Source organism: Lipotes vexillifer, unplaced genomic scaffold (genome assembly GCF_000442215.2).
Source record: "Lipotes vexillifer unplaced genomic scaffold, Lipotes_vexillifer_v1.1 scaffold349, whole genome shotgun sequence".
Taxonomy (NCBI): domain Eukaryota; kingdom Metazoa; phylum Chordata; class Mammalia; order Artiodactyla; family Lipotidae; genus Lipotes; species Lipotes vexillifer.
In genome coordinates, this window is record NW_006790574.1 from 380,333 (window position 1) to 401,850 (window position 21,518).

The following is a 21,518-nucleotide window of genomic DNA, read 5'->3' on the forward strand; positions in this document are numbered from 1 at the left end:
TTATCAAAGATAAGGTGACCATATGTGCATGGGTTTATCTCTGGGCTTTCTATCCTATTCCATTGATCTATCTTTCAGTTTTTGTGGACAGTACCAGACTGTCTTGATACTGTAGCTTTGTAGTATAGTCTGAAGTCAGGGAGCCTGATTCCTCCAGCTCCGTTTTTCTTTCTCAAGATTGCTTTGGTTATTCGGGGTCTTCTGTGTTTGCATACAGATTGTGAAATTTTTTGTTCTAGTTCTGTGAAAAATGCCATTGGTAGTTTGATAGGGATTGCATTGAATCTGTAGATTGCTTTGGGTAGTATAGTCATTTTCACAGTGTTGATTATTCCAATCCAAGAACATGGTATATCTCTCCATCTGTTTGTATCTTAATTTTCTTTCATCAGTGTCTTATAGTTTTCTGCATACAGGTCTTTTGTCTCCTTAGGTAGGTGTATTCCTAGGTATTTTATTCTTTTGTTGCAGTGGTCAATGGGAGTGTTTCCTTAATTTCTCTTTCTGATTTTTCATCATTAGTTTATAGGAATGCAAGAGATTTCTGTGCATTAATTATGTATCCTGCTCCTTTACCACATTCATTGATTAGCACTCGTAGTTTTCTGGTAGCATCTTTAGGATTCTCTATGTAGAGTATCATGTCATCTGCAAACAGTGACAGCTTTACTTCTTCTTTTCCAATTTGGATTCCTTTTATTTCTTTTTCTTCTCTGACTGCTGTGGCTAAAACTTCCACAACTATGTTGAATAATAGTGGTGAGAATGGGCAACCTTACCTTGTTACTGATCTTAGTGGAAATGGTTTCAGTTCTTCACCATTGAGAATGATGTTGGCTGTCGGTTTGTCATATATGGCCTTTATTATGTTGAGATAAGTTCCCTCTACGCCTACTTTCTGGAGGGTTTTTTATCATAAATGGGTGTTGCATTTTGTCAAAAGCTTTCTCTGAATCTGTTGAGATGATCATATGGTTTTTCTCCTTCAATTTGTTAGTATGGTGTATCACATTGATTGATTTGCGTATATTGAAGAATCCTTGCATTCCTGGGATAAACCCCACTTGATCATGGTGTATGATCCTTTTAGTGTGCTGTTGGATTCCGTTTGCTAGTATTCTGTTGAGGATTTTTGCATCTGTGTTCATCAGTGCTGTTGGCCTGTAGTTTTCTTTCTTTGAGACATCTTTGTCTGGTTTTGTCTGGAAGTGTTTGAGAAGGTTAGGTGTTAGCTCTTCTCTAAATGTTTGATAGAATTTGCCTGTGAAGTCATCTGGTCCTGGGCTTTTGTTTGTTAGATGATTTTTTTTTTTTTTTTTTTCCTTGCGTTATGCGGGCCTCTCACTGTTGTGGCCTCTCCCATTTGCGGAGCACAGGCTCCGGACGCACAGGCTCAGCGGCCATGGCTCACGGTCCCAGCCGCTCCGCGGCACGTGGGATCTTCCCGAAACGGGGCACGAACCCGCGTCTCCTGCATCGGCAGGCGGACTCTCAAGCACTGCGCCACCAGGGAAGCCCATTGTTAGATGATTTTTAATCACAGTCTCAATTTCAGTGCTTGTTTTTGGTCTGTTTATATTGTCTATTTCTTCCTGGTTCAGTCTTGGAAGGTTGTGCCTTTCTAAGAATTTGTCCATTTCTTCCAGGTTGTCCATTTTATTCGCATATAGTTGCTTGTAGTAATCTCTCATGATCCTTTGTATTTCTGCAGTGTCAGTTGTTACTTCCCCTTTTTCATTTCTAATTCTGTCGATTTGAGTCTTCTCCCTTTTTTTCTTGATGAGTCTGGCTAATGTTTTATCCATTTTATTTATCTTCTCAAAGATCCAGCTTTTAGTTTTATTGATCTTTGCTGTTCTTTCCTTCATTTCTGTTTCATTTATTTCTGTTCTTTATGATTTCTTTCCTCTTGTTAACTTTGGGGTTTTTTTGTTCTTTTTTCTTTAATTGCTTTAGGTGTAAGATGAGGTTGTTTGTTTGAGATGTTTCTTGTTTCTTGAGGTAGGATTGTATTGCTATAAACTTCCCTCTTAGAACTGCTTTTGCTGCATCCCATTGGTTTTGGGTCGTCATGTTTTCATTGTCATTTGTTTCTAGGTATTTTTTGATTTCCTCTTTGATTTCTTCAGTGATCTCTTTCTTCCTAAGTAGCGTATTGTTTAGCCTCCATGAGCTTGTATTTTTTACAGATATTTTCCTGTAATTGATATCTAGTCTCATAGCGTTGTGGTTGGAAAACATACTTGATGCAATTTCAGTTTTCTTAAATTTATCAAGAGTTGATTTGTGTGACCCAAGATATGATCTATCCTGGAGAATGTTCCATGAGCACTTGAGAAGAAAGTGTATTCTGTTGTTTTTGTATGAAATGTCCTATAAATATCAATTAAGTCCATCTTGTTTATTGTATCATTTAAAGCTTGTGTTTCCTTGTTTATTTTCATTTGGATGATCTGTCCATTGGTGAAAGTGGGGTGTTAAAGTCCCCTACTATGATTGTGTTACTGTCGATTTCCCCTTTTATGGCTGTTAGCATTTGCCTTATGTATTGAGGTGCTCCTATGTTGGGTGCATAAATATTTAAAATTGTTATATCTTCTTCTTGGATTGATCCCTTGATCGTTATGTAGTGTCCTTCTTTGTCTCTTGTAATAGTCTTTATTTTAAAGTCTGTTTTGTCTGATATGAGACTTGCTACTGCAGCTTTCTTTTGATTTCCATTTGCATGGAATATCTTTTTTCCATGCCCTCACTTTCACTCTCTATGTGTCCCTAGTTCTGAAGTGGGTCTCTTGTAGACAGCATGTATATGGGTTTTGTTTTTGTATCCATTCAGCCAGTCTGTGTCTTTTGGTTGGGGCATTTAATCCATTTACATTTAAGGTAATTATCAATATGTATGTCCCTATTACCATTTTCTTAATTGTTTTGGGTTTGTTATTGTAGGTCTTTTCCTTCTCTTGTGTTTCTTGCCTACAGAAGTTCCTTTAGCCTTTGTTGTAAAGCTGGTTTGGTGGTGCTGAATTCTCTTAGCTTTTGCTTGTCTGTAAAGCTTTTGATTTCTCCATCGAATCTGAATGAGATCCTTGCTGGGTAGAGTAATCTTGGTTGTAGGTTTTTCCCTTTCATCACTTTAAATATGTCCTGCCACTTCATGCTGGCTTGCAGAGTTTCTGCTGAAAGATCAGCTGTTAATCTTATGGGGACTGTCTTATATGTTATTTTTTGTTTTTCCCTTGCTGCTTATACTATTTTTTCTTTGTATTTAATTTTTGATACTGTGATTAATATGTGTCTTGGAGTGTTTCTCCTTAGATTTATCCTGTATGGGACTCACTGCGCTTCGTGGCTTTGATCGACTCTTTTCTTTCCCACATTAGGGAAGTTTTCAACTATAATCTCTTCAAATATTTTCTCAGTCCCTTTCTTTTTCTCTTCTTCTTCTGGGACCCCTACAATTTGAATGTTGGTGCATTTAATGTTGTCCCAGAGGTCTCTGAGACTGTCATCCATTCTTTTCATTCTTTTTTCTTTATTCTGCTCTGCAGTAGTTATTTCCACTATTTCATCTTCCAGTTCACTTGTCTGTTCTTCTGCCTCAGTTTTTCTGCTATTGATTCCTTTTAGAGAATTTTTAATTTCATTTATTGTGTTGTTCATCATTGTTTGTTTACTCTAGTTCTTCTAGGTCCTTGTTAAACGTTTCTTGTATTTTCTCCATTCTTTTTCCAGGATTTTGGATCATCTTTACTCTCATTACTCTGAATTCTTTTTCAGGTAGACTGCCTATTCCCTCTTCATTTGTTAGGTCTGGTATGTTTTTACCTTGCTCCTTCACCTGCTGTGTGTTTCTCCATCTCCTCATTTTGCTTAACTTACTGTGTTTGGGGTCTCCTTTTCGCAGACTGCACGTTTGTAGTTCCTGTTGTTTTTGGTGTCTTCCCGAAGTGGCTAATGTTGGTTCAGTGGGTTGTGTAGGGTTCCTGGTGGAGGGGACTGGTGCCTGTGTTCTGGTGGATGAAGCTGGATCTTGTCTTTCTCGTGGGCAGGTCCATGTCCAGTGGTGTGTTTTGGGGTGTTTGTGACCTTATTATGATTTTAGGCAGCCTCTCTGCTAATGGGTGGGGTTGTGTTCCTATCTTGCTAGTTGTTTGGCATAGGGTGTCCAGCACTGTAGCTTGCTGGTTGTTGAGTGGAGCTGGGTCTTAGCGTTGAGGTGGAGATCTGTGGGAGAGCTTTCGCCATTTGATATTATGTGGATCTGAGAGGTCTCTGGTGGACCAGTGTCTTGAACTTGGCTCTCCCACCTCAGAGGCACAGGCCTGACACCTGGCTGGAGCAGCAAGACCCTGTCAGGCACATGGCTCAGAAGAAAAGGGAGAAAAAAAGAAAGAAAGAGAGAGGAAAAAAAAGAAATAAAATAAAGTTATTAAAATAAAAAAATTTTAAAGTAATAAAAAAAGAAAAGAAAAAAAAAAGAGAGCAACCAAACCAAAAACAAATCCACCAATGATAACAAATGCTAAAAACCATACAAAAAAACCCCCCCAAATTAACAGACAGACAGAACCCTAGGACATATGGTAAAAGCAAAGCTGTGCAGACAAAATCACACACAGAAGCATACACATACACACTCACAAAAAGAGAAAAAGGAAAAAAGTATGTCGTTGCTCCCAAAGTCCACCTCCTGAATTTGGGATGATTCGTTGTCTATTCAGGTATTCCACAGATGCAGGGTACATCAGGTTGATTGTGGAGCTTTAATCCGCTGCTCCTGAGGCTTCTGGGAGAGATTTCCCTTTCTCTTCTTTGTTCTCACAGCTACCGGCGTTCAGCTTTGGATTTGGCCCCGCCTCTGCGTGTAGGTCACCTGAGGGCGTCTGTTCTTAGCTTAGATAGGATGGAGTTAAAGGAGCAGCTGATTAGGGGGCTCTGGCTCACTCAGGCCGCGGGGAGGGAGGGTTACGGATGCGGGGTGAGCCTGCGGCGGCAGAGGCCAGCGGGACGTTGCGACAGCCTGAGGCGCACCGTGTGCGTTCTCCTGGGAAAGTTGTCCCTGGATCACGGGACCCTGGCAGTGGTGGCTGCACAGGCTCCTGGGAGGGGCGGTGTGGATAGTGACCTGTGCTTGCACACAGGCTTCTTGGTGGCTACAGCAGCAGCCTCAGCATCCCATGCCCGTCTCTGGGGTCCACGCTGATAGCCACGGCTCGTGCCCGTCTCTGGAGCTCGTTTTGGCGGTGCTCTGAATCCCCTCTCCTCACGCACCCCGGAACAATGATCTCTTGCCTCTTAGGCAGGTCCAGACTTTTTCCCGGACTCCCTCCCGTCTAGCTGTGGCGCACTGGCCCCCTCAGGCTGTGTTCATACCGCCAACCCCAGTCCTCTCCCTGCGCTCCGACCGAAGCCCAAGCCTCAGCTTCCAGCCCCTGCCCGCCCCGGCGGGTGAGCAGACAAGCCTCTCGGGCTGGTGAGTGCTGGTCGGCACCGATCCTCTGTGCGGGAATCTCTCCGCTTTGCCCTCTGCACCCCTGTGGCTGCGCTCTCCTCTGTGGCTCCGAAGCTTCCCCCCTGCCCACCCCCTGTCTCCACCAGTGAAAGGGCTTCCTAGTGTGTGGAAACTTTTCCTCCTTCACAGCTCCCTCCCAGAGGTGAAGGTCCTGTCCCTATTCTTTTGTCTCTGTTTTTTCTTTCGCCCTACCCAGGTACGTGGGGAGTTTCTTGCCTTTTGGGTGGTCTGAGGTCTTCTGCCAGCGTTCAGTAGGTGTTCTGTAGGGGTTGTTCCACATGTAGATGTATTTCTGATGTATTTGTGGGGAGGAAGGTGATCTCCACGTCTTACTCTTCCGCCTTCTTGAAGGTCTCCCTATGTGACTCTTATTTGTATCTTTTTCTAGTGTGTCTTTTAGATTCAGTTAATATCAGACGTTTTCTCTGCTACATAGTGACTGCTGTCAGATATTACAGACTAGATGAGGAACAAGGAAAAGAGCAACTCTTTCAAACAGGAGTTTGACCTGAACCGAGATCTAAAGGGATAGTATGGTTAGTGAGGTGAAAAAACAGGTCGAGTGTCCTCGTGCAGGTTCACAGGCACAGGAGTGGGAAATTCCGTGGTATTGTCCTGGAAAGGACAAGTGGTCCATATGATGGCTGGCATGCAGGGGCAGTGGCAGAGATAAGGCTGGAGCGTCATGCAAGCCCCCGGCTTTGTGCTCTGCAGACTTTATTGTAAAAGATGTGGGGACCATGCAGTATCTTGAATGGGAGAATGATATAATCAGTCAAGTAGAAAATATACTGGTTGGGGCATGGACACAAACACGCACAAACATGTTCTTTCTCGTGCTGAAAAGTGAATTAAAGAATTCAGAGGTGTTTAATCTTTTTCACACTAGGTCTTGTTTTGAAGGTAGAATGGCATTCACTTAGGCCTTGGGAAGAATGTGATCACAGCAGATTCTTTTTTAAAAAAATATTTGTTATTATGAAACTTTTCATAATAAACTCTATGTACCAAATCATCTAGTGTTCACTAGCCATACCTTTTTTGTCATGTTTGTTTCAGCTTTTTCCCCCCCCTGAATTATTGTAAAGCAAATCAGAGACATTACGATATTTCATCCCTAAAGGATGTTTCATACATAACCACAATACCATTATTATGCCAAATAAATTTACAATAATTCATTAATGTCATTTTAATATATATGAGGGTCTCAAGTTTTTTCTATTGTTTGTTTTTTTTAGCTTTTCTTAGCTTTTTGTTGTCATAAAGCAGTACTCAGACTGAATTAATTGCTGGTTGCATGACTGAGTAGAATTTATGAAAAGAAGAATATATGAAAAGTATTAGATGATATGCTTTCACATATATAATGAATCCTAAGTTTTGTGTGTGCTGTTTTCCTTAGGTGATGTGTACTGTGAGTAAATATTAATGAAGTTTGGAGACTTAATGCCAGTTATAATTTTTATTATAGTACCTGTACATGCTGAGAGTTGGAGGGGAGGTACACTGCCAGCAGTAGTGTTCTTTTGTCTGCTCTACTCATATTTTATCATCATTAATTTCATCCTTCCAGCAGACTCATTCCTGACTTTCCCTTAATCTGATACCTTCTCTCTCCTCACCAGATGATTCCAAAATTTGGTGAGAATAAAAAATTTAAAAATTAGTCTTTTCCCTCAAACACAGATTTGGTAGCTGGTAATTGAAATTATATGTATATTTTTATATTAGAAACTCAGTTTATATGAAGTTTTCTGTAAGCTACATTTTTCTACTTGGTCGTTTTATCATGTTTAATAGGTATGAAGAGGCTGAAAAAGACTGCACACAAGCTATTTTATTAGATGGCTCATATTCTAAAGCTTTTGCCAGAAGGGGAACTGCAAGAACATTTTTGGGAAAGCTTAATGAGGCCAAACAAGGTAAGACTATTTTTATAACACCCGGCCCTCACTCTTCCTGTTGACACTCCTGTTACAGAAGCAGAGATTTGCATAGCCTTCCCATGTTTCAAGGATACAGAACTTAGAAAAGTACATTTTCTTTCACAGTTTAGATCATGAATACATTTGTAGATTTGAAGGAATTCAGCTTCCATAGTGGACTGGTTATCTTTTAATAGCATACAGTACAATCTGACCAAAATTAATGAAAAATTCGAATTATAGGTGACAAGGAAAAAAGCAAGAAAAAGGCAAGAATGAAAAGGGAGTCAGCAACCAGGAGGTAGAGGATAATATGAGACTGTAGTGATGCCCCCGCTTTTTTTCTTGATACTAGTTATTCTTATTTTTTCATGATCTTTTAAGTAAGTATTTATTCTGTTAGTTATTTTGAAGAACCAACTTACTTCTCTTGTGTGTTTTCTGTTTTACATATTTCTGCTTTTTATTTCCTTCCTTCATCTGTCTTTTGGCTTAATTTGCTGGTTTTCTAACTTCTTGACACATCAATACTTATATAATTGATTTTCAGCCTTTGTGTTTTGAATGTTCATTTAAATCTGGCCGTTTAAGTCTGGCTTCAGCTATAGCCCATGCATTTTTTTATTATGGTAAAATAGACATAACATAAAATTTACTGTTTTAACCATTTTTAAGTGTACAGTTCAGTGGCATTGAGTACTTTCACATTGTTGTGCAACCATCACCATTACACATCTCCAGAACTTTTTCATCATTCCATTCTGAACATTCTACCCTTTTGACAATAACTCTCCATCCCCCCTTCCTCCAGCCCCTGGTAATCAACATTCTACTTTCTGTCTCTGAATTTGACTATTCTAGTACCTCATGTGAGTAGAATCATACAGTAGTTGTCCTTTCGTGTCTGGCTTGTTTCACTTAGCATGTCTCTGAGGCTCATCCATGTTGTAGCATATATCAGACTTTGATTCCTTTTTAAGGCTTAATAATATTCCATTATCTGGGATTCTCTTAGCTTCTGTCTTATGTTTGGTGATTACCCTGCCATTTGTTAACAGTGTAAGTTTTGGTAAGTTAGATGACCTCTAGATCAAGGCCTCAGTTGTTTCACTGTAAAGGGGAGTTGTAGTCATGGTTACATGAGAATTCATATAAAGCAACTAGAATAGCAGTTGGTAAATGTTAGTTCTTATTATTGCTCACCAGTTTCCTAGCATCCTGAGTAAAACTTCTTGAGATAAATATGGGGCTACTAACTAAATGTATAATTTCTTGAACTTCATAAAGTATTTTCACTAATTTATTATTTTTCTTAAAAATTCATTTTAGATTTTGAAACTGTTTTACTTCTGGAACCTGGAAATAAGCAGGCAGTAACTGAACTTTCCAAAATTAAAAAGGTATGCATTCCTTCCACCAAAATATGGTCTTATTTTCTGAAGCATAAACACATTTATTTGTTGCGTGATTAATTTGAGAATATTTTGATAGTCATGATTACAAATTTATTTTCAAGGAATTAATTGAGAAAGGACACTGGGATGATGTCTTTCTTGATTCTACTCAAAGGCAAAACATGATAAAACCCATTGATAATCCACCTCATCTTGGATCAACTGTAAGTAAAGCCCTTTAATTTTTTCCCTTGCTATTTAAATATCAGTGTTCTATTAATAAGAGCTGAAAACACATGTTGAGTTAGTAGACTCTGAAAAGAAATGTTGAAATCTCTTCCAAGAGCCATTTTTAGAATCTTTAAAAAATACTTCTTAGGAATATTGGCATAATCAAATTGGGGAAAACTGAGCTGTTTAAAGTTCTGGGGTAACTTTTTAAAGCGACTTAATTTAACACTAAATATTTCTACATATTTTCTGGCTTTAAAGGAATTTGGAGCTGTTTTACATTTTGTAATTAAATATTTTTATTTCTATTACTATTATTTGAGATTGGGATTTTATTACAGTAGTCTTGCATCTTCTGTGGGGTTTGATCTAAAGTTAGCACTTTGGCAAAAATCTAGTACAGGCATACCTTGTTTTATTGCACTTTGCAGGTACTGCGTTTTTTACAGATTGAAGGTTTGTGGCAACCCTGTGCTGAGCAAGTCTATCAGCGCCATTTTTCCAATAGCATTTTCTTACTTCATGTCTTTGTGTCACATTTTGGTAATTTTTGCAGTATTTCAAACTTTTTCATTACTATCATATTTGTTATGGTGATCTGTGATCAGTGATCTTTGTTACTATTACAAAAAGACTTGCTGAAGGCTCAGATGATGGTTAACATTTTTTTGCAATAAAGTATTTTTTAATTAAGGTATGTACGTTTTTTTAAGACATAATGCTATTACACACTTAAAACAGTACAGTATAGTGTAAACATAACTTTTATATGCATTGAGAAACCAAAAGATTTATGTGACTTGCTTTATTGCAGTGTTCACTTTATTGTGGTGGTCTGTAACTGAACCTGCAATATCTCCAAGGTATTGCCTGTATAGGCAGAGTTATTCTTAAGAATATACACTGCACATTGTTTTTGGTATGCCATACTGTTTTTCATTAAATCCAACAAAGCCAGTTTTTTCCTGCAATATTGGAACAGAAAGAGTAGCTGGTAAAATTCAGTGGTAAAATTCAGTGCAAAGAGTATTACATGTAAACTTAGGAAGAAATTGAAACTATTTGCCATCTGTTATGATTGAAATAAATAGTGAATGCTATTTATTTTAATAAATTAAAAACCATTATTGTGGTCAGGTACTTACTAACTTTGTGTAAATTATTTGGCAAATCTTTAATTCTAGGCTGGTTTTATCCAGGAGTTAGAGGATGCAGTTAGGTTTTTGTTTTTGTTTTTAAAAAATGTTTATTTATTTACTTATTTGGCTGCATCAGATCTTAGTTGCAGGATCTTCGTTGTGTCATGCAGGATCTTTTCTTTCATACAGAATGCAGGTTATTGCCTGGCCTTGTTCTACTTGCCTTCAGCCCACAATACTGATGTCACTTGGTCATATTTTTTTCTTGGCTTTGTTGCCTCTAGGATAAACTTCAAACTCCTTGATACAGCACACAAGTCCCTTTATAAGCTGCCTTTAAGCAGCCTTTCAGGCTTTGTCTCCACTTCTCCTCCCCTTGCACCAGCCCTGCTGGACTTCTCACCTTTCCACTGACCATGCCATACCCTTCAACACTGCCATTCCTGGGTACATTTTCTGTGAAGCCCCCCGATGTCAATTTTTATCTTCCTTCCTCTGTTCTTTTAGCACTTTGTACCTGTACCTTTTATAATGCATATTCCATTGCCTTGTAATTATTTATATATGCATCTTCTTTCCCCCATTTAGACCTACATATGGTAGTAGTCTGGCAGTATGACTCCAAATTGAATGTACTTACAACTGGGATATTGGCTGTAAAAACACTGTAACCTTTTAATTTGTGTCCCTAAAATAGGAGACCTTTGTATGTTGATGCAAAGAATTGATTTTAATTGTTTTAGAAACCACTCAAGAAGCTTATTATTGAAGAAACTGGTAATTTGATACAGACTGTTGATGTGCCAGATAGCACTACTACTGCTGCTGCTCCAGAGCATAATCCTATTAATCCAGCAAAGGTAACAGCAACCACTGGCACAAGTAAGAAGAACTCAAGCCAAGATGACCTTTTGCCCACAAGTGATATCCCCAAAGCAAAAGTATTGAAAATAGAAGAAATCAGTGATACTTCAGCTCTGCAGTGAGTAGAAATACTTTTATTTGATAGTCATCTAGAATGGCAGTAATCCCACTAGAAAATTGATATTGCTGATGAGACTTCTGGTTTGTACACTCATCCACATAGTTTTTTGAACTATCCAACTTTACATTGTAGTTTTTCTTGTAACTGTAAGAGAGGTTTTGCTGAGGGAATGATCACTATTCCTTTACCACACTGAGGACTTTAGAAATAAGAGAAAGTATCTTTTTAAAAAAAAGTGTTTTAATTTTGTTGGAGTATAGTTGATTTACAATGTTGTGTTAGTTTCAAGTATATAGCAAAGTGATTCAGTTACACATATACATATATTCATTCTTTTTTAGATTCTTTCTTAATACAGATTATCACAGAATATTGAGTAGAGTTCCCTGTTCTATACAGTAGGTCCTTGTTGCTTATTTATCTTATATATAGTAGTTTTTGTATGTTCATCTTAAGCTCCTGATTTATCCCTCCCCCCCACGTTTCCCCTCTGGTAACGATAAGTTTGTTTTCAATATCTGTAAGTCTGTTTCTGTTTTATAAATGAGTTCATTTATATCTTTTTTTAAAAAATTAGATTCCCCGTATGAGTGGTATCATACGATATTTGTCTTTGACTTCACTTAGTATGATAATCTCTAGGTCCATCCATGTTGCTGTAAATGGCATTATTTCATTCTTTTTTATGGCTGAGTAATATTCCATTGTGTGTATGTACCACATCTTGTTTATCCATTCCTCTTTCGATGGACATTTAGGTTGCTTCCATGTCTTGGCTGTTGTAAATAGTGCTGCAGTGAACATTGGGGTGCATGTATCCTTTCAGATTATCGTTTTCTCCAGATATATGCCCAGGAATGGGATTGCTGGATGATATGGTAGTTCTGTTTTAAGGTTTTTAAGGAACCTCCATACTGTTCTCCATAGCAGTTGTACCAATTTACATTCCCATCACCAGTGTAGGAGGGTTCCCTTTTCTCCACACCCTCTCCAGTATTTATTGTTTGTAGATTTTTTGATGATGGCCATTCTGACTGGTGTGAGGTGATATCTCACTGTAGTTTTGGTTTGCATTTCTCTGATAATTAGTGATGTTGACCATCTTTTCATGTGTATTTTGGCCATCTGTATGTCATCTTTGGAGAAATGTCTGTTTAGATCTTCTGCCCATTTTTTGATTGGGTTGTTTGTTTTTTAGCCATAGAGCTGCATGAGCTCTTTGTATATTTTAGAGATTAATCCCTTGTTGTTTCCTTCGGTTGCAAATATTTTCTCCCATTTTGTGGTTTCTTTTCGTTTTGTTGATGGTTTCCTTTGCTGTGCAGAAACTTTTAAGTTTAATTAGGTCCCATTTGTTTATTTTTGTTTTTATTTTCATTATACTAGGAGGTGGATAAGAAAAGATATTACTGCAGTTTATGTCAAAGAGTGTTCTGCCTGTGTTTTCCTCTAAGAGTTTTATAGTGTACAGGCTTACATTTAGTTCTTTGATCCATTTTGAGTTTATTTTTGTGTATGGTATTAGAGAATGTTCTAATTTTATTCTCCTACATGTAGCTGTCCAGTTTTCCCAGTACCATTTATTGAAGAGACTGTCTTTTCTCCATTGTATAGCCTTGCCTCCTTTGTCGTAGATAGTTGACCATAGGTGTGTGAATTTATTTCTGGGCTTTCTAGCCTATTTTATTGATCTGTATTTCTGTTTTTGTGCCAGTACTGTACTGTTTTGATTACTCTAGCTTTGTAGTATAGCCTGAAGTCAGGGAGTCTGATTCCTCCAGCTCTGTTTTTCTTTCTCAAGATTGCTTTGGCTATTCAGGGTCTTTTGTGTTTCCATATAAATTAAAAATTTTTTTGTTCTAGTTCTGTGAAAAATGCCATTGGTAATTTGATAGAGATTGCATTGAATCTGTAGATTGCCTTGGGTAGTATAGTCATTTTGACAGTATTGATTTTTCCAATCCAAGAACATGGGTATATCCTTCCATCTGTGTCATCTCTGATTTCTTTCATCAGCATCTTATAGTTTTCACAGTAGAGGTCTTTTGTCTCCTTAGGTAGGTTTATTCCTAGGTATTTTATTCTTTTTGGTGCAGTGGTAAATGGGAGTGTTTCCTTAATTTCACTGTCAGATCTTTCGTTGTTAGTATATAAGAATGCAGGAGACTTCTGTGTATTAATTTTGTATCCTGCAACTTTACTGAATTAATTGATGAGCTCTAGTAGATTTCTGGTAGCATTTTTAGGATTTTCTATGTATAGCATCATGTCATCTGCAAACAGTGATGAAAGTATCTTGAACAAATTGATTTTGTGCATTTTCTTTTCTAGAACTTCAGTAAATACGTTTCACTTTGTAATTCAGAATTTTAAATTTTTTATAGGGAAGCTTCATAAACAATGTAGAATTTAGGCATTATCATTATTCTAGCCATTAATATTTAAGATATTCATGGGCTCTTTAAATTTTGTTCAGAATTTTTCAAAAAGTCATGCATTTTCTTAATGATAAAAATATAAAAGACATAGTTTAGTAGTTTACTTCGGGATGTTGAAATTTTATTCATATATTTTTTCATTGCTACTCAACAGTCCTATTAAAAGTTTTTTTTGTTTTAAACTTTGAACTTTAGTAGTTCTGTTTAGAGTGACATTATAGATTGTGGGAAAACTTTAAGTAGGCAGGGTTTTTTTTTTGTTTTTGTTTTTAAAGGAGGAAGCATTTCTTCCTTCTTGGAATCTTTCTTGAAACTGTGGTAGTTCACATAATTCAGAGTGAAGGGTTGACTTGTGAGTATATGTGATATAATAATGCAGTGTATAGAAATGTTTTGTCAAAAGGTGGCCAGGCTATTAGCCCAGCTAAAGAGAATAGTCATTACGTAACCAGCATCTGAAAATTTGCACAAGTATAATCTGTCTTGCCAAAGGTATACATATATTATCAGCTGAAAGAATTTACTACTGGCAGAATATAAATAGATAATACAGTATTAATAAAGTCAGAAATTTAAAAATCTCTGTTGATGTTTCCTTATATAAGTTTTGACTATTTGTGGTTCTTCTCTTTGTTTTTCTTTTTTATTATTATTATTTATTTATTTTTGGCTGCCTTGGGTCTTCATTGCTGCTTGCAGGCTTTCTCTAGTTGCGGTGAGCGGGGGCTACTCTCTGTTGCAGTGCACGGGCTTCTCATTGTGGTGGCTTCTCTTGTTACAGAGCATGGGGCTCTAGGCACGTGGGCTCCAGTAGTTGTGGCATGTGTGCTCAGTAGTTGTGGCTCACAGGCTCTAGAGCACAGGCTCAGTAGTTGTGGCACACGGGCTTAATTGCTCCGTGGCATGTAGGATCTTCCCGGGCTAGGGATCAAACCTGTGTCCCCTGCATTGGCAGGCAGATTCTTAACTACTGCGCCACCGGGGAAGGCCTGTGGTTCTTTTCTAATTGTTTGATGCTTCTGAAATATTTCAGACCTGAAGTCAATTTGAAAAAGGATGTATGTCAGTCTTTCAGTGAGAAGATTTCTATAGAGGTAGACAAAACACCTGCTCAGTTTATCAGGACTGCTCTTCCTCCAGTTCCTGCAAACTCATTTCAGCTTGAATCTGATTTCAGACAACTGAAAAATTCTCCAGATATGTTGTATCAATATTTGAAGGTAAGAGGGAGGAAGCTGGTAGTTCTCCTGTAAGTTAGAGGTCAGAGAACTTCTTTGGTCTCTATATAGTAATAGTACTATATTTGCTTATAATATGATTGTAGAAAATGCTCTTATCCCTTGCCTGATAACGTATTATCAGCCTGGTCAGACCATTTTAAATATTTGCAACCAGTGAACCTCTGAAAAAGGTTCTGTGTTAAATTTTGTTTTCTAAAATAACTTAATCTAATTTCATACATCATGACTTAAACTTAATTCTTCATCATTCAAGATGAGGAAAGAAGCCAAAATACATTGAATGCCTTCTGTGTGCCAAGCAATGCTTGCAATATTTAGGCCGTCAGTCTCCTGAAAATGAGCTTTTATTTGCTCAAGAAAAAGAATTAACTCATGTGAAATTTACCAAATAATGGATTTTTAGCATTGTCTTTTTCAAGTAGTTTTTAGCATTGTCTTTTTCAAGTGGTTCTATTTTTTAAACTCTCTAATTCTTTTTATTGGTCCTTGAGAGCTCTCTTTCATTTCCTGTTTCTGTTGGGTAATACACATCTCTCCATGAGATTTTTCTCTGTCTTGAACAGAGTGATTATTTTATAGTTCCTCTAACTTTCATTCTTCTATCATAGTTACATTTCAGTGTGACTATTATGCATTGAATACTAATGCATAATAGTTATTTTTTACTATGTTGAACTAAGCAAGTATTGTATAAATAATTTGTGATTGGGAATGTTGCCATAATTTAATTTTTTAACACCTTATATTTTTCCCAAGCAAATTGAACCATCCTTGTATCCCAAGCTGTTTCAGAAAAATCTAGATCCAGATGTATTCAACCATATCATTAAAATTCTGCATGACTTTTACATTGAGTAAGTAAGTTTAGTTATGCTTTCATGTTGTAATGCTCAGCTGTTTCTAGTGATTTGGGAAATACATTCTTTTTGATGTCATATTACCTTTTGTATAGCAAAATTAGCCCTCTTGTAAATTTAGCTGTTGCAGAAGTTGTAAAGAGATGACAAGTACAAACAATGAAAAAGGAAATGATTAGGAGGAAAAATGACTTAAAATTTTTTTAGAGAAAGGTAGAGTATGGAAGTGACAAAATTTATAGCAGATTAGTAACGTCTGTGCTGTGCCACACATTTAAGAATATTACAATTTTTTCAGTTGACTTGATAAAATTCTTCATTTGGGCACTTAAAATATAGACAGTATGCAGGGAAAAATGATACATGAAGACCTTATTTATATATAATTAGAAATATTATTTTAGTAAGCAGACTGAATGAGCTGCTTTTAATTGATCATTTGTTTTTTTATTTGGATTATTTCAGGAAAGAAAAGCCATCGCTCATCTTTGAAATCTTACAAAGACTTTCTGAACTAAGAAGGTTTGATATGGCAGTGATGTTTATGTCAGAACCAGAGAAGAAAAGTGAGTTCTGTGAAGAAAGCTTTTTCATATCTCTTTATTCTTGTGTGTTCCTTTATTCAACAAATGATAGCAAATATTTATTGAATGTCAATTATGTACAATTAAATTAATTACAATTAAGCTAATTAAATTGAATTACTATTAGATTAAGTAAAGTTAAATTTTTTGATCCTGACAACAGCTTTGTGAGGTGTAGGTATGATTATCATTTTGGTTTTACAAAGGAGGAAACTGAAGCATACACAGGTAAGGAACTTGACCAAGGTTCCATAGCTGGGAAGCCAGACCCAGGAGTTAAACCAAGGTGTTCTGGGCTCTTCTACTTGAAAACGCAGTGATAGCGTAATGGTTGAGCTCCTGGCGTGATGGAACTCGTGCAGCTTGCAACTGGGCGTGGGTGCATCGGAGGTCTCACCCATTTTTTGAGCTAATTTCCTTGAGTTTCTTTGATTTAAGCTGAATTCTCAAAAAAGTGCAGGAGTCAGATGAAGGACATGGGAATGTGCAGAGGTTTTGAGGCAGGAGAGAGCAAATTGAGCTCAGAAAATTAAAAGGAGTGCAGTGTGGCTGGATTGTAGAGTTAAGAGGGTAAAAAGAGGCAGGTGATGAGCCTGAAGAGTTAGATCCCTTGTTTATTTCTACATCTCAGTCTTTGGCATAAAATGTCAGTTTTGGGGAACCCTAATTTAAGTAAAATCAAACTATGGCGAAATTTCAATTACAATTGACCCTTGAACAACATGGGAGTTAGGGGCGCCAACCCTCCACGCAGTTGAAAATCCACGTACAATTTTATAGTCGGTCCACAGTATCTGAGGTTCCTCATTCACAGATTCAGCCAACCGTGGATCATGTAGTACTGTAGTATTTACTATTGAAAAATATCTGCCTTTAAGTGGATCTGTGCAGTTGAAACCTGTGTTTTTCAAGGGTCAATTGTACTTGGAGTTTTAAGGCTATACTGTAGTTTTAGGAAAAAGAGAAAAATCATTAGAATGCAGGAGTACCAGTTTTTTAGTTTTAAAAATAGCAAAAACTATGATTTTCAGATACTTTCTGGACTAAACATACTTTGGGCTCCTTTTCTGTTTCTTCTTTGTATATGTAGCGGTGACATTGAATCTGAATCACTAAGAAAAATACTCTGTATGTTGAACTTAGGGAAGTGGACATGTAATTTAGAGAGATTCCTAATAGGGGTAAACCAAAAGAAGTTTCTGCTTAATCTTTAATCAGAAACAGTCCCTGAAATTCCCTGAAAGTATTACTGTTTCTTATTACTACTCTGACCTCATTTTTTATCACTTTTTTTAGTCATTCTGCCCCACTGCACTGACTTTGTGTCTTTTTAATATACCAAATTGCCAAACTTCTTATAGCCTCAGGGTCTTTGTTTTTGACTGTTACCCCTCAGCCTAGACTATCCTCCCCTGCCTCTTCCTCACTTCATGCAGTTTCCACCTAATAGTCACCTCCTCAGAGACACCTTTCCTCACAGGCCTACTCACAATAACTGCCTGCCTCCCTTTCCTCATCACCCTCTGTCATCTTACCTTGCTTTATTTTTCTTCATAATACAGAATGAGCTGACAATATTTTAAGTATTTGTTTATTATTTCTCTCTCCCTAATAGAATGGAAGCTCCATGACAGCAGGAACTGTATCTACCTTGTTCTCTAGGCCTCAGTGTGTAGAACAGTGCTTAGTACATAATAACCTCTTAGTATAAGTGCATGAGTGAATGGATTTCTTGCCACTGTGATGTGATAACTTGAAGTGTGCTCAAAGAATGTGAGTTGGTCCTTCAGACTGGCCTACCAACAGTATTGTCTTGGTGGGGTCACCACTGTCCGCTAAGTTAAACATGGGAAGCACTTACAGTGGTTCCTGGCATGTAACTTAATATTCAATAAATAGTAGCTGTTGTTGTCTTTTATTATTGTCATTATTATTAAAAACTGTTAGCTAGTTTTAATGTTGAGGAATGTATGAACTATAATAGCATTTTCCATAGTGTTGAGTGTAGACCAGCCATTTCAGTGGTATGAAATATAAAGATTTTAAATGACTCATAAGCAAATCTTTTTTTAACTTTTAATTGTTACTATAAAAATGTACAGCTTGCCCATCAAACATGATTTTTGTGAATGTTATTGCTAATTTTTAATTTATAGTGGTGATATAAATTTTTCTTTTAAAATAAAATGATTTAAGTTTTGAAAAAGTTAATTGGAATATTAAATAAGTAAAAGTATACTTGTTACACAGGTCAAAAATCTTTAGGGTAGTACAGAATGAATTATGTTTCATCTGCAAAGTTAATGTCATTGAGGATGTAGGGGAAATTTTTTACTGCCAAAGCAAAATATTCTGCTGAGAAACATCATTGGACTGCTGTATAGTTTTCTGTTCTCAGGTTGACTTTTTAAATATCTGAATTAGAATTTATAAATAATCCTAATGATTGCTTTATAATATAAAAAATATTTAACAGATTTGATTACTCCCTTTAATTTTTGCTTTAATTTTTAAAAATGGAGATTAAAATGAATTTTTTTTCTTTTTCAGTTGCACGTGTATTATTCAATCACATAGACAAATCAGGATTGAATGATAATTCTGTTGAAGAACTCAAGAAAAGATACGGTGGTTGATTTCCATTTTTACTGAAATTATCGCCTTTGGTTTTCATATGTAAATTTTTTTCTACTGAAAATAAAATGTTTTGCTTTTTAAGAAAATGATATCATACAGGAAAAGTACCGTTTTTGGACGTAAGCTAATTAAATATAAAGTGAATTGTGATTTAACTAGTGAGAAGTATACTTAAGTGAACTATTTATAAGTTTTTTTCTGAAAATAAAAATATAAATAATGAGGTATACTTGTAAAGATCAGTGTTTTATGTCATCTTATTTTATTTATTAACAAAATTTTTTAAATTTTTATCTTTGGCTGCGTTGGGTCTTTGTCGCTGTGTTTGGGCTTTCTCTAGTTGTGGCGAGCGGGGGCTACTCTTCGTTGTGGTGCACGGGCTTCTCGTTACGGTGGCTTCTCTTGTTTTGGAGCATGGGCTCTAGGTGCGCAGGCTCCAGTAGTTGTGGCTCGCGGGCTCTAGAGTGCAGGCTCAGTAGTTGTGGCGCACGGGCTTAGTTGCTCCGTGGCATGTGGGATCTTCCTGGGCCAGGGCTCGAACCTGTGTACCCTGCATTGGCAGGCGGATTCTTAACCCTTGTGCCACCAGGGAAGTCCTATAAGTCATTTTAAATGTTAAGTTTAGATACATTCTTCAGTGCCCCATAAGTGTTACATTTTAAAAAATATTTTCATGAGTTTTTGTAACCACATGACAAGGTTGCTTCCTTAGCATATGAATAAAGTTATATAGAGGGAGTTAAGTAGATATCAGATTGTTTCATTATAAAATGTTTTCGTACCATTGTGCCAGTTCACTAACATAAAATTGCTTAGTTGCAGGATGTGTATTTTTAGTATTTATGTTGAAAGGAGACTTTCAGTTAAACTTTTTAAATAGGTTACTTGGAGAGTCACAGCATACTTAAATTTCAGTGCTACAGCTTTTTTTCCTCATGATATCCATGTTATATGTCAGCTGCATGCAGATAATCTAAAGCAAGGTGTAAAAGTTTAAAAACTAGGAATGTTTAAGGTAGTAATTAGTGTATAGCTTGTGTGTACGTGGTTCATGTGAGTGTGGTGTCTGTGAGCTTTTGAAATCCAGGCTAGTGTTCCACTTATCCTTGTTCTGCATGGTCCCTGGCCCAGTCATTTGCACATAGTTAGGTGCCCACTTGGCAAATTTAATTGAATATAAAATTTAATTGAATTGATGGTAGGAATCAATTTTAGTAAATGTTCAAAGTAGCAACTTAGCAAATTTTGGGCATCCTGTAAATATTGCTAAAATCAATTTAATTTTAGAGGCTGTCATGTTAAAAAAATACTAGGTCACCATCCTATAGCTGTTAGCATCAATAAGACAGTCAAATTTAAGACTTTATTTTTGTTGCAGCATACATATTATTATGCCTACAATTACTTGAGGAATAATCAATCTGTTTATAAAGATAGTCTCCCCAGTTCATGGTATAACTTATTAATATGATCATAATTTGTATAGCTCAATGTTTTACAACATGCTTGAAGTTTATTAATGTTATATGTTGCTAAATGTATAGTCTTATGATATATAAACAGGCAATGAAATTTAGTCATAAAGTATAACTTATACATAATAATAATGCATTTTGAATGACTTGAATTTTTCTTAAGTCATTAATAAGAAGGTGATTTTGCAGGGATTTTGCAGTCATTAATAAGAAGGTGATAGGCAGGAGGATGCTTGTGGGGGCTTGGCTGTGGGGAGGTGGCTAAGAGGGTGGGAGCCAGGGCATGAAGGGCCTTCCATGCAGTGACAGAGAAGCTGGTTTTCTGAAAGCGATGGGGAACCACTCAAGGTTTTAAGGAAGAGAGTGACATGTGGTTTGAGTTTTAAGATCATTCTGGTAGCAGTGATGAGCGGTGGATTGGTGATGGTGTGGCTAGAAACAGGGAGACCAATTGAAGAATACAAGAATGCAGGAGATAAATAACATTTGAACTAAGAATAATGGGTAACCTGAAGTACTGCCTATTTGCCTGATATTAGGGGCTTTATGTCTTTTTTCATTTAAATCCTCAACAAACCTAGGAGGTAGGTTCTGTTATCTCCACTTTACAGATAAGGAAATTGAGGCATATATAGGTTATGTAACTTGCCTATGGTCACCTGGTAACAGGTAGTCTGTATCCAAAGGCTACTTGCCCAACCACCATTCTATACTATACTGACAGGTGCAAAGGGATGGAAGACAGGCTGAGTTTAAGATATCTTAAGGAGGGAGAATCCACAGGGCGTGATGGCATTCACTCACGTCTATTCAAACATTTCTTGAGTGTCTGTAATGTGCTGGTAGGTGACTAAGCACTGGGGAAAACACAGGCCCAGTTTCTGCCCTCCAGTAGCTCGCAGTGTAGCTAGGGAGTCAGATAAACCAGCAGTTACAGTGCAGTGTCATGAGTGCCCTGATAGTTTGGAGAGGGCACTGGGGAAGCACAGAGGGTGCAGCTCTGAGTCAGACTGGGTGGCACAGGGAAGGAGGAGGCAGTGTTTGGTATGAGACTTGAGATATGAGAACGATGGTCCAGGTGCACGTTGGGAGGGAAA

General features: G+C 37.1%; 1 protein-coding gene across 2 annotated transcripts in view; it reads left to right on the forward strand.

Annotated features, from left to right (window-relative positions):
• The window catches only part of RPAP3 (RNA polymerase II associated protein 3), a 39,549-nt gene extending 20,379 nt beyond the window's left edge, over nucleotides 1–19,170 (forward strand). Inside the window, exons 10-17 of one of the 2 annotated variants that reach the window (XM_007463848.1) lie at nucleotides 7,316–7,437; nucleotides 8,770–8,840; nucleotides 8,957–9,058; nucleotides 10,948–11,186; nucleotides 14,661–14,847; nucleotides 15,625–15,722; nucleotides 16,191–16,291; nucleotides 18,860–19,170. In XM_007463848.1, the coding sequence (XP_007463910.1) occupies nucleotides 7,316–7,437; nucleotides 8,770–8,840; nucleotides 8,957–9,058; nucleotides 10,948–11,186; nucleotides 14,661–14,847; nucleotides 15,625–15,722; nucleotides 16,191–16,291; nucleotides 18,860–18,945 (1,006 nt within the window). In that variant the 3' untranslated portion in view covers nucleotides 18,946–19,170. The remainder of the gene's footprint in view (nucleotides 1–7,315; nucleotides 7,438–8,769; nucleotides 8,841–8,956; nucleotides 9,059–10,947; nucleotides 11,187–14,660; nucleotides 14,848–15,624; nucleotides 15,723–16,190; nucleotides 16,292–18,859) is intronic. The other variant, XM_007463849.1, reaches the window with a different exon arrangement.
• The last annotated feature ends 2,348 nt before the right edge of the window (nucleotides 19,171–21,518 follow it).